Genomic DNA, 18,359 nt, shown 5'->3' on the forward strand with positions numbered 1-18,359 from the left:
AGGAGTGGTTTTTTTCTGGAATAACCCATCTTCAGCTTCTGGACAGGGTATGGTAAACCATTTAAAAACTTCCTTCCTCTTCCCTACAGGGAAAAGAATTGAGGGGACTATCTTTCTTTATAAATATTGTACTCCTTGTTTTATCCCTCTCTTTTCTTAGTCCTCTGTTTATATCTTTTGATATAAAAGCCACCAAATTTTTTTGTCCCCTTTTACTCTTGAGGAATCATGCTCAGGAGAGTTCCCAACTCTATGTCATCTTATATATAATCCCTGTACCAACTGGTAACTTCGAAAGGCAAGAAATGATGTCCATCAGTATCCCACATCATCTAATAATAGTCCATGCAGATTTACGTGTTTAAAACATTTTTCTGTACTTTTTCGATTACCAAGTTAAAATGGAGGGATCAGCAACTAAAGTGGATTCAGAAATACAAATCGGTACTTACAAAATAGTCACGGGGATGTAACCAGTGTAGAGAATGTACTGAATGATATTGCAGCAACTATGTATAGTGCCAGGTGGGCACTAGACTAATTGGAAGGATCATTGCATAAATTATATAATTGTCTCACCACTAATCTGTATACCTGAAACTAACATAAAATAGTATTGAACGTCAACTGCAACTGAAATAAATAAATAAATAATTTTAAAAACCTAAAGTAGAAGCATACCAGCAACCCTTCCCCACTCTCAGAATTCTTTGGAAGAATATTAATGCATAAAGTTCAGAAGGAGACCTCCATCTGTCCAGTCTCTTTTCAGTCTGGAAAAATTGCTCATGTAACTTGATTTGTGATCCATCTGACTCATGACTTAATCAGGAACATGACTTAACATGTGGTTTACTCCCTGTAAAGTGTTCTCTTGTGCTGTAACCAGACTTCCCTATCCTAAGACTGGCTGGTGTTGAGGACTGGTATGGCAGCTTCATAATTTGTTCAGAACCCTGGTTTATTTCTAGTCACCATTCCATAGTTCCTAGCGTGTGGCCATAGTCATCATGGAGCCAGATGGCTCCTAAGACTTTTGACATCACACCTGTCCTCCAGGAAATATGATGAAGCTGTGGTGTGCTGGAAGCACCTCATACTGGATTGAAAGAGCCAGTTCTATGCATCTCTTCCCTACTTCATATTCAATGATAGCACTTTGTGTATTAAACTTCTCGGGCTGTCATAACAAAATACCACAGATTGGATGACTTAATCAACAAATACCTATTTTCTCAGTTCTGGAAGCTGGGAGTTTAAGATCAAGGAACCAGAAGTCTGCTTATGGCAGAGCTTCTTTCCTTGGCTTGCACACAGCCACCCTCTCTCTGTCCTCACATGGCCTTTCTCTGTGCACCTGCACTTCTGGTGTCTCTTCCTCTTCTTATAAGGATGCCAGACTTATTAGATAAGGCCTCATCTCCAAATACAGTACATTACAGGTTAGGGCTTCCACATAGGAATTTGAGGAGGATGCAATTGAGTCCATAGCACTTTGGTAGCTTGAAATCAGCCATGGTGGGAATATTTACACCAAAGAAACTGACAAAAACTATAAATCAGGGCTCTTTTTTATCTTTCTGGAGAGGCAGTTTATCAACACACAACTGGAATAAAGAAATGGAGGCCTCATTAAGTAAGAAGGTTTCTGTAAGACACATCTGCAGGTATTTCATTGGTCAGAATTTACTCCCCATGTCATATCTAGCTGAAGGAAAGAATAGAAAATCCTAATCTTTTTAAGTTGGATAGAAATGTGCCCAACAACAAGTCAAAATCTGTTTCTAAAAGGAAGAACAGAATACATATTGGGGTAGGCAGCTAGCATTTTCTGTTAAAGAAGGGTATACTTCTAAGTCCAACTACTCTAATTCTTTCCTTTATTTGGACACCTCCTCCTAACCATTTAAGTGTGTGTGTATGTACTCTCTCAGTTTTAAGGTCTATCAAATACTCTTAAATCTCTGTCTTATAGTTCTCAGAAAGAACTCAGATTTCTCTCCATCCAAGCACTGTATTATATTAATGTTCTTTTAAAATGTATATTCCTTTTTAATTTAGTAACAATTCGAAGAATAACAAAATTATGTTAAAGTGCAATTATACCAAACAGAGAAGAAATCCTAAGATGCTCTCTATATGTTCTTCTCCTTTCCCTTTTGACACACTTCCAAATAGTTACCTGATTTTTTTAATTTGAGAAAATATCCTCTAATTTTGCCTTCTCCCCTTTCTTTCAGCTCAATAACTTGATACATTTATAATTACTTTGCTTTTTAAAAATCACACCTTCTTGATGACAGGTTTGTCTCTGACAGAGACTATTTTGTGCTAAAGGAATTGAAAGTTTCCATAGTGCCAGTTCATGCCAAGATTTATAAAAATACTTTTGAAGGCTTTAAACTAGAAAAATTCACTAATTTTTCTCAGATGGAAGAAGGTATTCCTCTGGTACCTGAAGCTCAAATATTTTACACAGCAGGGGGACAACCAATTAAAAGTTGAAAAGAATGTGAAATGAATCCACAAAGATGTAGAGTCTTTTTATTAATTAGGAAACTATGTTCTGGATAATGTAAATTATAACTTCGTATGTCATTGAAAGAGCATGAAAAATACTTTAAGATGTGCCAAGTATTTTGCTGAAACTGCTTAAGAAATAACAATAAGAAACTTTTCTAAATATTGTAATTCAGGAAGGTAATTTTAACGTGTATAAAAATTGATATTTATTTTTAGGCATGACCAAGGTTTTGAAACTACTAATATTTATTTCATAATAATGTTCTAATCAAAAGAGTCATGTTGATTGCAATTCCCATGGAAACATTAGGTGGGTTCATTTAACATTTACCATGTGGTAAAGAGCTAAAATTTGTTCATAAAGAAACACAGCTTCTCAGACAATGGAAATATAGAAACTAAAAAGCTCTTAAATTAATGGATTTCTGAAATATCTTTTTATATGGAATTAGTAAATGTAGTTTGAACTCTTCAGAAATACGCTTGGATTATATTTTCCATAAACTACTTCAGTCTGTCCCTCATCTGAAAAGACAGACTACTTAAATCATAGAGGCAGGCAAGGCTGACAAAGATACTTGAAGAGCCTAGAACTTGAGATACGAAATTTAAGTAGAATTCCTTTCTACGATTGCTTCTTTGCAAATGTATTAGGTTGGTGCAAAAGTAATTGCGGTTTAAAAGATTAAAAATAATTGCAAAATCCGCAATTACTTTTGCACCGACCTAATACTTTGTTGTGTATCTGTGTATGATGGGGACCAGAAGTTCCATTTGTTTTCTTCCATTATAAACCTTTTTTCTCTTTCATAACTGATTGTCAAACCCTTGCTTGGTTCGGTGATTTTTGACCCGTATTTGTAGTTTCTTCCAGTATTAAATGTGACTGGCCTACTTTAGTCTAGGTAATATATGGCAGAATTCACTTTTTCTCTCTTCTATTTGAATCCTTAAAGTAATCGGTTTTATTTTTATTGAACAGCTATAAAATGTAGACATCATAGTGACCATAGTTAAAGCAAAATAATGTTCAAGTCACACTGGCTATTGTTCACAAAAAGGCCAATTCAATAATATATTATGAAGGAGGGCCTACCAAACAGATAGATCCATACGGAGTCCATCTTGATGTGGGTGGAAACAGAAATTAGGTCTTAATTTAATAACCAACATTCAATAGATATGAAAATGTACACACACACAAAAAGACAGTACTTCACAGGGCATCTCTTTGGAGGATTTCTCTAAAATCAACATTATTATCAATAGATCGAATTAATGGCAAAGTTTTGAGTCAACTAATTACTCAAGATATCAGAAATAAATTAGCTCATTTTTGTGTTAGATTCTAAAGAAATTAGATTTTATGTAATTTATATCAAAGAACCAGCAAGCAAACCTCACCATATATCTCTCGTGATTCATCACCTGACTTTCAGAAAGTTAACACTCCACTATAATACTCCTAATCTCTTTTCTGGTAGGCAATATCAATATCTTCTTTCAAAATCATTTTTATAAAATTTACTGAAATTGATTTCATTTGACTTCAGTAACTCCAGGTCCTCCCTTTACCATATGTGCTCAGCGGTAGCTGACGAGACCTACTTTACAACTTTCAGGTTTTTGTTGTGGATAGATACTTACTTTGGGAAGACAACTTTTATACATATATTTCCCTTATAATACAGGTTAAGTACCTAGTCAAGCAATATGGTAAGAGGAAATTTCAGCCTCTTCATCTAGTTAAGCTTAAAATAGCTTTTGTTGGCTTTAAATTTCCCTGAGCAATATTGTAAGAGGTCCTTTAACCTCCTCAGGAGATAAAGTAAAATTAATGCTTACACCCTAAGAATGTTTAAATATTCAAAGCTTCATTAGGCGGCTGAGGTTAGAACTGGCTTTTTGATCTTGTACTTAATGTTATACTTAATGGCTTATTCCAAACCCCGATGTCTGGGTGACAATTTTCCAGGAGAATTTGGGAAATGTCTCCATAACAAAGATTGCAAGTTTTTAAAGTATGTTCTGAAAATGAATTTGAAGAGCTAAATTTTGTTTGTTACAATAAAACACGACTTTTTCATTGAAATAAATGTTAATTGTTATTCTTTCATGGAGAGCCCAACATTCTTAAGTGACTTTAACTCTTGGTATGTTTGAGCAGAATTCACAATGCAGTATATCAGTTACTTTAAACAGCTTGTTCACAAAAAGGCTTTGGATAAATGTATGGTGTAACTAGTACTTAAATAATAGGGCATTAAACCTTTTCTGCCCAAGGGTTTTTCATTATTACCAATTGAATAAGAGTTCTATAATTTCAATCAACTCTACTCTTTCTCTTTCCAAACATAGTTTTGAGGAACTTGCCTATAATTTGTGGGAATATTCTTCATAAGAATAATAACAAATGCCTAACTTTTAATAAATAGCTTTATTTTTCTGAATTCTAAAGTATTATATAAAGATGATTATAGATTATTAAAAAAAAAAAAACCTAGGGAGTTGGAAAGAAAGGACTTAGTGCTTTGTTTTTACCATGTGTTTTTATCTTGTAAGTTTTTTTCTTTAATAACTCTAAAATTATACATTTTCTTTGTGGTTTCTAATTTCTAAGGATAAAAAATAAAACATTTAAGTGCTAGAAGTTGGTACGACTCTTAAAGCCTTCCTTCATATTCTCTAAGAGATATAATAATGTGAGATACGCATTGTATACTGAGCTCCTAACTCTTGTTTGTGTTTTATAAGATTTTCCTGCTGGCTCTGTTAATGTCAGTGTCTACTGTGATGGAGTCATTAAGGCCACAGCTGAGCTTAAATACCACACAACAGAAAAGACTATGGAGTGCCTGAGAGTGGCAGGTCCAGGAGACGGTGCATGCCGGGTAAGGTGATCTTTCCGTGAAATTGATAATGAGCTAAAAGAGCTAATGTGGGATAAAAGAATGCATGCTTTGGTATGGAGTCTGTATGTTGGTTGAATGAGAATGAATTACTGATCAATAGGAAGGGAAGAAACTGACCTCTGTGGTGCAGAGATGCAGATGAATTAGTTTGCTTAAGTCAGGCAATCCAGATAATGTCACTGAGAGACAGATTACCCAGAATAGTTATTGTAATAGGCACATTTTAAAGCTGTTACAGAGTAGATAAAAAAAGACAGAAGAATAAAGTCCTAAGAAATTATTTTACCTTTTATCTAGATCTGGAATATACAAAATATAAGTCAGGTTATCTGGTGCTTTGAAATTACAGAGTCAGACCAACTGAGAATACCACCAAAAAGGGAACATTTCGTGTTACTCTAGAAATTGTTATTTTCATGTGGAAATTTCCAAGCTCAGTGTATGTTTTCCTTGGTTTCATTTATCACTATTATCTGATAGTGAAAATTATTGCTTTAAATTAACAGTGTTTATTAGGAAATCCAGAAGGTTAAAATTTTTCTGAGAATTATTCAGAGAGGCATTTTTAAGCCCAGGTTGCTTCTCTCTTGAGTGTGACAAACTATTCCTCAGCAATGATGACTTGGTGAGGAGTTTGTGGTCTTCTCGAAGAGCCCTTGTTGAGACATTTTCCAGTGAATGTACATGCTGTGAATGCCCTACCCTCATGGATTTAGAATATAACAACAATAACAATTGCGTTGTGATTAATCTTATGCCATTAGTTTAATTTCTGCATTTGATTTTGTCTTTTTGTTACCTGACCCACTTTCATTAAAGAGAAAGCTTAGCTGATGTGGAAATTTCACCCTTTGTGTGCTTATTCCATCAAATTTTCAGAGTGAAATAGATATTTCTTTTTATAGCTACTTAATAATTAGAATTATAACCTTGCTTAATTGCCTTTGTGTGTGTGTGTGAGAGAGATGAGAAAGGGAGAGGGTAAAGAGGGTAGAGACAAATAAAGAGGTAGTCGAATGAACAATGTGGTCTTCAAAGCCACTGCAAAATCCTCTATAAGAACTTGAACAAAACCATCAATGAGAGTGAAGTTGACGGGTTTTCATGAAGCCTTACATGTTTAACCTAGTTTGGAATTGGAGGTTTTTATTTATTTTGTGTGAGACATTTTTCTATTAGTGTTCTCCTTTCGGAATGGCATATTTTAGAACAATGAAAACAGTAAAAATGTCTTAAAGAAGGACAGGGAGTAAAATAACCATTTGTCAAACCAAGAAGTTTGGACATTTGACAATATGTCTATTCTGTAATTGCAAAGCAAGAACAAAAGTAATAGCCTGACATACAGAAAATGTTTCATTTTCTGATAACAAGTCTACCTTATCTTCTATTTAAAAAATTATATTACAAAAAAATTAATAAAAGTGATATATTGCATTAGGAATATAGTCAGCATAGAAGTAAAGTGGTCCCCGAAACACTTTGCTGTGTTGGTTTTCCCTTTAAAGAGGAAAAAGCCCTCCCTATAGAGTGAAAATTAAATGTAATTCTTGACTCTTGGGCAGTTTTTCAGAATGCTGTAATATTGAAGTTATTTTTTTTCTACAGATTTGAGTGAATAAAAACTGTTTTGCATAGCTTTTAGATAACCAGAAAATGCTCGGTTTCATTTTCACCCTCAATGTCAGAAATGAGAGGTGAATAAGAGTTATGATTGCACCTTAGGATTTCTCCCCTCCACCAAGCCCTGGCAGTCTAGTGAAAGGAAGAATGTTGGATAGTCACAGCTTGAGTCAGGCTTTTACTATCAGGAAAGAGCCACTTAAACCCAAGGTGAGAGTACTGAGGGGTAGAATTATTCTGGCTTGGCGACAGGAGACCACAGTGTAAGAAGAGACATTAAGAGATTAGGCTTAATATATACAATTTAAAATAGATAGGCTTAGACATTTTGCTCTTATCATCAGGGGACCTAGACGTGTTGTAGGATTAGATCAAACAAATTCTGAGACAGACCTCAGACCAGACCAAGCTATATTATCACACACCTAAAAGAAGGAAAAGGCTGCCATTCAGTCAGACTCCATCACATCTTACATCATGCATGACAGGGGTTTTGAACTACATATGTTATCACTGTGATGAATTCATTAAGATGGTGAGTGGCCGACTATCCTTCATGAAAAAGAAGAAACCACAGGGGCATTTCCTTTGTGTATTTTAGGGATGTTTGGCCTCAGAGGAGATGTCCCAACCCACACTTGCTCCTTGCCGGCATTTGGATTTTCTCCCACATAGATTGTATTTTTGACATTGGACTTCCCTCCCACACAGATCATATTTTTTAAATTGTGTAGAAACCTTTGTTTTTTCTTTCCAGTATAGAACATTACAGTAATTGTTTCTTTCATGTGCTTGCTACTCTATCATTTAATTGGGAAATTTGGATATTTTGCAAAATAGTCCACTAAACATCTCTATTCAAAGAACAATATACGTTGTAATTTTATTCACCATGGTTACTGTGTGTTTGTAAGAACATATACCAGCAGATTTCAATTTTTTCAATATCCTACCTACTTAGCTGAAACGGCATATTGAAAGAGCTGTTCTGAGTTTTCCTATAAATGCTAATGGTAGCTATGCACTTAAGTAATCCTAAAAATTAGTAATATAATACTCCTTATAATCATTTAAAAACTATTGGGCATATAATAACATGAACATTCTCTGAATTTGAGGGAAGGAATAATAATGAGAAATCTGTGGGTTTTATTTTTCAGTAAGCCTAGAATTTGTAATAAGAGATTTTATATTATCATTTAAAAGCTGTTGGGCATGTAGCAAAATGACCATTCTGTGAATTTGAAAAAAGAAATGATAATAAGAAATTTGATTTTCTTAGTTTATTTTTAATGATGTCCATTAGGTTTTCGAATACTTTACCAAAATCAGCTTAATTATCTAATAACTGCTTCCTAAAATTGTTTCATCTTTTTTGAATAGATACTAAATCCCAGCACGTAGTCTCATAGAGATACAATATCCAAAACTTTGCCTAAAACAGTTAATTCAAGAGAGATTCAATGGAAAAATCCACAGCCCAATTTGGGAAGATGATTAGAATTCAAGTACCAGTGTTAGAAATACTAGTAACTCCTATTTAGCTGAGATAATTAAAACCTTTGAGACTTTCATACTATTTACAAAAGTGTCTAGGGGAGCAATAAAGTTAACTTTGTGTTGGAACAACTTGGTACAATGTAAAAACCAAGATAAGTAGAAATGCTGAAAGAACATAGAATTATTGATCAAAGCATTAGGATCCTATTTGTTAAAAGAGATTTTGAAATGGCACTAAATAATTCTTCTTAGTTATATTTCTTATTGGTAAAATGGTATCTTTGTGTTGCATGTATTTATCATTTTACATGTTTTAATTTATACTTATTAAAATGTTTTCATCTTCCTCTTAAGTACACTTCATTTCCAGTTTTTGTTAAATTGTATATATTATTCAATCTTTGGTTTGTGACCTGCAAATGTTTAATATGGTATGAAACCAGATGTGGTTGGGGTGAGAAAAGGTACAAATTCCTTGTATCATGAGGAATTTCCCAGTTGTGACTAGTTCCCTTAAAGGTTAGTTCCCACATTAAGTTAAAGCTCAGGTGTTGTTAACAGTTGTCTCCCTTAAAGAATCTCCGGAGATTCTTTCCACTGAGAGATACTGGAAACTACCAGGCATTTCAGTAATTTTATTTAGGTCCGTGCGTCCCTCAAAAGGTTGATGGACACATTTCTTCCTCTTTTTCATCTGTTCCTATTTGTGAGAGGTACAAATGCATCTAGTCTCTTCACCCTAACACCAATGTTATCTAAGACACTCCCTTGCTACAAACTTTCAGTGGCTCCCTATAGAAGGTCGAAACTCCTTTGAATGGCACACAAGGCTGTGCAGTCACAAATCTTTTCAAACTCAACTCCTACCAAAACACACTCTCCATGTCTTTTTAACTCTATAATTCCTATGTTCTAGCCATCAGGATTGCTAACTCTTTTAGAACATATTACCGTGTTTCCCCGAAAATAAGACCTAGCCGGACCATCAGCTCTAATGCGTCTTTTGGAGCAAAAATTAATATAAGACCTGGTATTATATTATATTATATTCGTCTTATAGTCCCGGATATAATATAATATAATGTTAATTTTTGCTCCAAAAGATGCATTAGAGCTGATGGTCTGGCTAGGTCTTATTTTCGGAGAAACACGGTATGCTATTCCTGCCCTCCAAACCCACCTTCTTAAAGGCAAGGGTCCTGCCTTTCTTCTTTGTGTAGCCAGTTTATTTCACACAAATTGTTCTGGTACTTGGGACACGATTGATATTGATTGCTTAAATTAGAGGAAAACACAAGTGATTGCTTTTTTTCTAGCCATATTTGAAACATAAGTGAAAAACTACAGTATAGGAATGTGAATAAAATAGGAAGAGAAATGGAACTACCCTTTTCACATTCTTATTTATTTAGAAAAGTGAATAAATGAATCTTACGCTTTGAAAGTGAGGAACTCTCAGAGGTCCATGATACTAGTAAAATGAAGAATTTGTGCTATAAACTTTTCTTCATGTTCTATCTCAGCAGTGAGCTGTATGTTAATACTCTTCGTTACTGACTTTTAACAGCCATTCAATTCTTGATTCCAGTGTTGCTTTCCTTTGAATATTGAGGAAATGTGCTACTCAAAAATGCCTAAGATCTTACCTCTTATTCAAAAGGCTGAATATTATCTTTTCTTTTCCTTTGCTGGTAAGTGGCAGCACGGCTGTGGGAAATTAGTTCTCCTATGAGGCAGGAGCACAGAAGATTTTTGTACTGAATCAGTAATCACTTCATGAGAGCTCAGTTTCCTAGTGCACGAATTTTCTCCTGTGTACAATGAAGCAGCTAGAGTATATGATCCCCAAGGTCACTTCCATCTCAAGTATTCCATAATTTTATGCAAAGAAAAAAGTATTAATACTTAAATTGGAAATTATGACCACTCTCCATTCAAGAGCATTGACTTGCATATACATGGGCTCCCCGGGTAGCCTTTGTTTCACTTTTATTTCCACTCCTTCCTAATTCCCCCTCCAGAGGAGAAGGAAATAATTTGGGTTTCATGTATCTTCCATCAGTTTTATTACTTGTTTCACATTTCTGATGAAAGATTTAAAATGAGTAAAGAACACTAAAAATGCAATTTGGAAATTTATTTCTGGATTCATTTTTTTCATAGTGTTTGTGTCCCTTATAAGAATGGATCAATAAGAAGAAGGCATAGCTATTGGAGTTTGTATTGTCCTGACAAATTAAGTGACATTTCCTTTGTGCTGTATCTCCACCTGTGGGAATGGTCAAGTGAAGGCTAATGATACATGATTAGCGTAGTTCACACCTAACGATTATCCTCACCTCAGTTACAAATCATTGAATCAAACAGCAATATTCTACTTAGTGCGCTCATCCATTTATTTAGAGAAAAACAAGTAAATTGGTTAGTTTTAGCAGCAGATATAGCAGTATTATAAGGAAAGATAAACATTTCTGAGTTTGGTTACTTAGCCATTAGCACAACTATACTGTGGGCTCTCCACAATTCTTTATCTTGTAAGCCATCTCAGCCCATTTTCATAGTTATTAGCCCCGGATATTTTAGGTTATGTTTAACTACTATTTAGAATATACTTTATTAATGACTTCTTAACTTGTAGTTTCTGCTTACTCAGTGGAAATAAATACGCCCTCCATTTTTCATTTCTCCCAAACTAAAGCATCTCTCTTGTTTCTTACACCCCCTCTCTTCTCCCTGGCTTTGTCGGCCCTTTTCAGAGCACATCACTGCGCTTGTATGAGTGTTGCCTGTAACCCACCCCATTAGAGTGTGGGCTTCTGCTTTTACCACCTAGTTATTTAGAGGGTTGAGATCTTCAGCCATAAGGAGTGTTTTAAAATAACCCAGAAAACAAAGCACAAATCAAACACAGTTAGTAATGTGCCTTTATAGCTATTATTCATAACAAGATAATTAGAGAAAATTAGAGAATCTGCCTCTTATGGGAACAAACCCCAAATCATTAGTAACCCTTTGGAAATTAGAAGACTGAGAAAATGATGTGACGAAAATGTGTTTGTTTACCATTTTAAAAGTAATTATACATTCTTGGGGGCCTCTTTATTAAGAACAGTATCAGTATCAACAATAAGATAAAGAAATAAAGTGGATATGTAATTTGGGAACTCTAAATTGTGTTTAGCATTCATGAATTAGGCTTCTACAGTAAACTGCAAAAAGACACAGGAAATTAAGTAAAAGAACTCTTTGATAAGATAAGGAAAATTCAACTTCTAAGAATTCCCCTCCCCTAGAGTTCAGCCATTTAATCTCATCAACCTTATTACCTTAAGTATCAACACATAAATATATGAGTATATATCAATTATGCTCAAGTCTCTCCCAACGAGTCCAGTGGACATTTTTCTTGTTCAATTTAACTTGAATTTTCAGCAGCAATTAACACCATTGATCAAACTCATTTTCTTGATAAATTTTCTTTCCTGAGCTCCCATGAAGCCATATCTTCCTGGGTTTCCTTCTAGGTTCTTAGCTTTTCCTTCTCAATATCCTTTGTAATCTCTACTTTCTAGAACTTAAAATTTTGAATTTACCAAGTTTCGATACTCTTCCTTACTTAATAAATATTCCCTCTGCAGGTTATCTCATTAACTTAAAGATATACTCCAAATGTGTTTTTTCTTTAAGTCCCAGTCTTTTTAACTCAGGATATGCATCCTCATCATCAATCCAGTTTAAAAGCTTGAGACACAAGAGTCTCCTTAATATCTTCTACTCCCTCACCCTACAAATTCAACTCATCACTAAGCCATGTCTAAGCAATTTTACTTACTAAATATTTCTCACTTCTCTCCACAGCTCTCCAGCCACTTTCTCCTCTTGCCCAAACTACGGTGATAGCCACCCAACTGGTCCCCACCATGAGTTTTTTTGCACAGGACCTACTTAAGTCTACGTTCTGAGAGGTTCTTTTAAAAAGAAAGAGCTCATCGTGTGATTCTCTGCTCAAGCATTTCAGTAGATTCCAGTTGTATAGACTGAAAAACAAAATCTCTTTAGCATACACACGATGGCCCTGTAGCGATGTCCCTTCTCTTTCTTTCCCACTTATTCTAATTTCTCTCCCTCTGCATTCTGGGCACACTGGCCTGTTTCAGTTCCTGGACTTTTAGTACCTGATCTCCTATCGCATGTTCTTTATATACGCTCTTCTCTAAGTAAAAGACTTTTGCAGTCCCCCTTTCCCCTCATTATCTTCACCTAGTTAATTCAAATTTATCCTCCAAACTTTAATTTCAACATCTCGTCCTTAGTGAAACTTTCCTGACCTCACACATCTCCCTATGTATCTCTTTGTAACACTGATTGCATTCTAATTTGATACCGATGTGTGTGATATTTCTCAAATTAATGTCTGCCACTCATTAGACTCCAGGTTAATAAGGGCAGAGGTACTGTTTGGTTCCCTGTTTCATCTCCAGAAACAAGTACACTGCCAGACACATAGCTGTTCACTATATATTTTGTTGGGTCAAATAATGACAGGGCAGAAGAATCTTATACATTGTTTCCCACCCAACCTCAAGTGGCCCACCTATCAGTGCCTCTTGTTCCCACAAAGCCACTGGCTTCCTGACAGCACAGGGTCAGCCCTTTTTGAGAAGGTTATCGAAGGTTCACTGTTGGCTGAAGCAGTGCTGCTTCTGACTGAAGTAGAAAGAGCAAGGCAAAGGAAGGACAACAAAAATCAGATGAAGAGAAAACATTGAGACCAATTCTGTGTTGTCTAGCTTGGAAACAAGAGCCTAAAACAACCCAAAATAATTCCAGAAAATTTTCAGGAAATTATCGTATCAATTAAAAAAGCCTTGTTTGAAACACATTTCTTTGAATATGTTAGCGCTGGTTTTAAAACTTCTGTCTAATTACACATTTAACAGGAAGTTGTTACAAAGTGATTGCTAAAGGGATATAAGGGTGAGATAAGACATGGTTCTTGAAACTGCTTTATCTAATGCCTACCGTAGAACAACTTTGGCTTTTTGTTTATTTCATCAGTGTTGTCATTAAATATCTCCATTAATGAGTTTGTTCAAGTTTGGTCAAATTAAAGTTTTGAGACTTTCTGATATTATGTAAGGGGGGGTCAAGTTGAAAAATTCAGCACAATCTTCAATCAATGAATGATCTAATAACATATTTTTTAAACTTTTATCATATAGCCTTTGCATAAATTATGATGTTTATCATTTTACATGATTGATGAAGATGGTAGAAACTGCCAGCTGTCCCCCAGTATTTCTCTTTCCTTTCTTACATAGTAATATAGCTTTAATCTGGGCACATGGCTGGCCAAGTAAATATTACCTTTCCTGACTCTCTTGTCGCTAGGTATAGCCACATAACTACAGCTAATAGCATGTCAGTCAAAGTCATATGTGCACATTTCTGATCATCTCCTTAAAAAAGGGGTAGAGCCATGCTCTTCCCCTCACTGACTTTCTTTGACTAGCCAACAAGGGAATGATGACGGATGACACAGCTAGGACCATGAAGATGTCAGACAGCAGAAAATCATCAATATCATCAGCATCAGCATCAGCATCATCATGGGGACCCGATCTAATCAGGGAACCCTGGCCTGCCTAATTGCAGGCTTTTATTTTAAAGAGAAATAGAGATCCATCTTGTTTAAGCCACTGGCCTTATGCGTTATGCTATTGCAATAGCAAAACCTACATTCTAAATAATTTAAAAGATGTGTATTATTTAAGAATTTAGAAGACAAAAACAAACTAAATTATTTGTTCTGTTGATGCAAAATTAAAGTTAAGGAGCAAACTCTCCTCACTGATAGATTTGTACACTTTTTTTGAATCACAGTTATTATTTTAGTAAGTTGTTATATCTGACAGCTTACATCATAGTATTTAGAGAAAAGGGGATTAATATTTACTGGAGATTTTACGTACATACTCATTTCAACTCGCAAGCAATTTTGTCAGGTAAGTATTATTAAGGTCCATAGCTGATGAGTCTTGGAGCAGACATTTCAAAACATGTTACTCAGATCTCAAAACATTTTCTTCTTGTTAGAATATCCAAGTTATTTAAAGAGATTCTACAACAATATGAAGACCTAATCAATAATAAATATAAAATATATGCAGGAAGCCTTAAATTGCATTCAATTTTATGTTCTATATTTATTTTTGCATATGTAGTCACAGACATGTTGAAATTCTAAGAACCAACTCACTGAAAACATAGACAAATTAATTTGGCAAAAGAAATATCTCTTCTGTCTTAGTCCTATCCGCTTATTTAGTTTAGATTACTCTTTTAAATTAACTGCTTTGACTCATAAAGAAAAAAAACAGAAAGGAAGGAAGGAAGGAAGGAAGGAAGGAAGGAAGGAAGGAAGGAAGGAAGGAAGGAAGGAAAGAAGAAAGGAAGGAAGGAAGAGGCTTTATGTAATTGTAAAAAGTATTTGCTTTGCTCTTTCATCTATGATTTTTTTCACAAGTTTCAGTACAAAATTTTGTTCAGATATGTTCTGTAAACTATCCAATTCCCCTTTAAATGGCTGTTTTGGCTCACTTTCGCAGCACACATTATGAACAATGCAACAAACAAAGTGACCTTTCTTTTACTAGTGAAATTTAAACAAGCATAGCAATTTGTTATAATAAGAAGAACAAGATGTTTTCTGTTCAACTATTGAATTCCCTTTTAGATATCTGAAGGCAAAGAGTAAAATGCTGCCACTATTTGATAGATTTTTGTCTCCCATTATGAATATTTCACAACCCTCCTATGATTATGTCACTGAAATTGTTTCTGTTGGTAATCAAGACCTTTACTGTCTTTCTCTAACAGATTTTTAAAGTTACCTTAATAGTCTAGCCAATTTATAGGTTTCTTCACCCAACCACAACCTCTTTTCCTTGCTCATCTCTACTATTGAAGATGGGAAAGCCAAATTCTCACATTTTTAACCACCCTTATTTTAGCCAATGAGACAAAAGGGAACATTTTTGGAGCTTTTGCTTTTCTAATTAAAAAATGAAAAGAATAGATCTGGTTGGCAATAGGCACCTTTCCTGCCCCCTCCTCCATGCATGCGTAAACGTGGATATGATGATTGAAATTACAGTGTCCATCATGAAACCATAATTATTCTTTACCTTACTCAAATTGTACTTCAGATTTTGTTCTCCCTTCCACAGCTAAAATGTAGTATTAAATGCAATGTATTTATAATATGAAGGCATAAATTAAAATCCTTATTCTGCTACTTATTAGTTCTGAGATTTTTGAGTATTACTGATTTTTGGACCATAATGTTACATCTATAAAAATAGCCATTTTGAAAAAATAATCTACCTTGCAGGAATGTTATAAAAATTATAAATAAATGATATAAAGCCTAGCACATTGTAAGTGGCCAACATGTGATAGTTATTATACTACTTAATCTCTTAGAGTCTGTCTCATTGTATAGACTACCTTAACGCCTACAACATATAACTTTTCATACCATTCCACATATCTAAAGTTTCTCCCAACTTCTTATGTGAAATTGCCGTAAAATCCTTTGAAAGACAGTCTCTCAATGCCATTATACCCAAATTATGTTCACACTGCTCATCCAAGAAGGAAGCAAACCAGACTTTGAAGGGGTGCTGCTATGTAAAAAGCTATTTATCTCAAGGAATTCCATTTTGTGTAATGAATATCTTCTTTTTTTCTGGTTTGTTAATATTTAATTAAACTTTTAATTATTACAAATTGCAGATTTACATGTATTAGTAAGAAATAATAGGGAAAGATTGTGTGTTTGATAGTTGGTGTTTTTTTAAGGAATTGGTACATTTCATCTAGCTTGTCAAATTTGTGTGGACAGAATTGTTCATAGTACAGCGTTATTATTCTTTTGATGTCTGCAGGATCTGTAGTGATATCTCTTGTTTCATTTGTCATTTGTATTTTGTTCTTTTGGTTTTAGTCAGTCTGGCTAAATAAAGTCTGTCAATTTTATTGATCTTTTAAAAAAATCATCTCCTTGTTACATTGATATTTTCTACTATTTTTATATTTTCAGTTTCATTGATTTTTGCATTATATTTTTTTCTTCTTTCTACTTGCTTTAAGTTTATTATGCTCTTTTTCTAAGTCCTTGAAGTAGGAGCCTAGATGACCGGCTTGAGACGTTTCCTCTTTTCTAATATATGTATGTGCTCTAAAATTTTCTCTCAGCCCTGCTTTAGCTATGTTCCACAAATTTTGATGTGTGTATTTCATTTTTATTCAGTTTAATGTATTTTTTTAAATTTCCTTTGAGACTTCCCCCCTTTTGACTCATGGATTATTTAGAATTGTGTTGTTTGGTTTTCAAATATTTGGAGACTTCCCTGTTATCTTTCTGTTTTGAATTTCTAGTTTGACTCCATGTGGTTGGAAAACATAGTCAGTATAAATTAAATTATTTTACATTTGTTTGTGTCCCAGGATATGGTCTGTCTTTGTGTTTGTTACATGGGAGCATGGTGAGAATCTTTATTCTGCTGTTGTTAGATGGAATGTTCTATATATTTGATTAATCCTTGTTAGTTAACTCACTGGATAGTGAGATGGTGTGTTTGAGTTTTTTTCATATCTTTGCAGGTTTTCTGTGAACTTTTCTATTGATTTTTGAAAAAGGTATTTAAATTCCCAACTATAGTTATGGATTTATCTATTTCTCTTTTCAGTACTGTCAGTCTTTATCTCGTGTTTTTCAGCTTTGATACATACACATTAAGGATTATGTCTTCTTGGTGGAGTTTCTCATTTATCACTATATAATGTTCCTTTCTGTCTCTGGGAATGTCCATTGCTCTGATGTCTACTTTATCTAATATTAATATAGCATAACTACTCAAATCAGCATTTTTCTAGTGGATATCTTCTAGGGAGAAATACTTTGAAGATTACTTTTAGTAGCTATTTCTGTGTTTTTTCACATATTTTTTGTTTTCTATACTATTCATCTATATACAGGCATAATAATAATAATATGATTATTAAATTGAAAATAGAAGTGATTCAACTAGTTACGGTAGGCTAGAATATTGAAAGGCTATCTGTATTCTTTCCTAATTAATTGAATGTCTTCATCTACATTGTAAGGTGTTTTTTTTCTTTTTTCTTTCTAAGAACACTGTTACTGCATTTAAAAAAAAAATTCTGTAAGCTATAGCATTTCTCATGTTGAAGTTTCATGGTGCCTCTGTGTGCAAAATGGTAGTTCTCAGGGTCTTAGTGGGAACTCTTGCTCTTTTGAGTTCTCATCTGTGACTCAGAATCTCAGAGCTGGAAGGGAGCCCAGAGGTTTTCTTATGACTAACTTATACATGAATGTAGTAACTCTATGACACACCAATCTCTACCCACTAAATATTATATAGTTTTGGAAAGAAATAGTAAGTTTATCTCCTCATATAAAAATACCAATGACTAAGATAATAGGCTATGCAGAACTCTCATGGCCATTGACACAAATTTTATACAAACTTATAAATGAGTGTTAGGATTTTTATGTTTTCTTAATTCCTTTTATTAGCTGATATAGCTAAAACATATTCTTTTTGAGGTTTAGTATAAAGAAAATGCAAACATGTTGCAATAATGCAATATGCAGTAATGTTTTGCAATAATGTTTTGCTACATTGCTCCTGTCAAAGACTTCATGAAAGATTAAAAGGGTAACCACAAGGAGATATCACTTTACACCTGTTAGGATGGAAATTATAAAAAAAA

General features: G+C 34.2%; 1 protein-coding gene across 3 annotated transcripts in view; it reads left to right on the top strand.

Moving 5' to 3' along the window:
* BANK1 (B cell scaffold protein with ankyrin repeats 1) overlaps positions 1-18,359 on the top strand; it is a 328,432-nt gene that overhangs the window by 91,428 nt on the left and 218,645 nt on the right. For all 3 annotated transcript variants that reach the window (XM_033105338.1, XM_033105337.1, XM_033105339.1), the window contains exon 5: positions 5,278-5,414. In XM_033105338.1, coding sequence (XP_032961229.1) covers positions 5,278-5,414 — 137 coding nt within the window. The remainder of the gene's footprint in view (positions 1-5,277; positions 5,415-18,359) is intronic.

The sequence above is a fragment of the Rhinolophus ferrumequinum genome, chromosome 5 (genome assembly GCF_004115265.2).
Source record: "Rhinolophus ferrumequinum isolate MPI-CBG mRhiFer1 chromosome 5, mRhiFer1_v1.p, whole genome shotgun sequence".
Lineage (NCBI taxonomy): Eukaryota > Metazoa > Chordata > Mammalia > Chiroptera > Rhinolophidae > Rhinolophus > Rhinolophus ferrumequinum.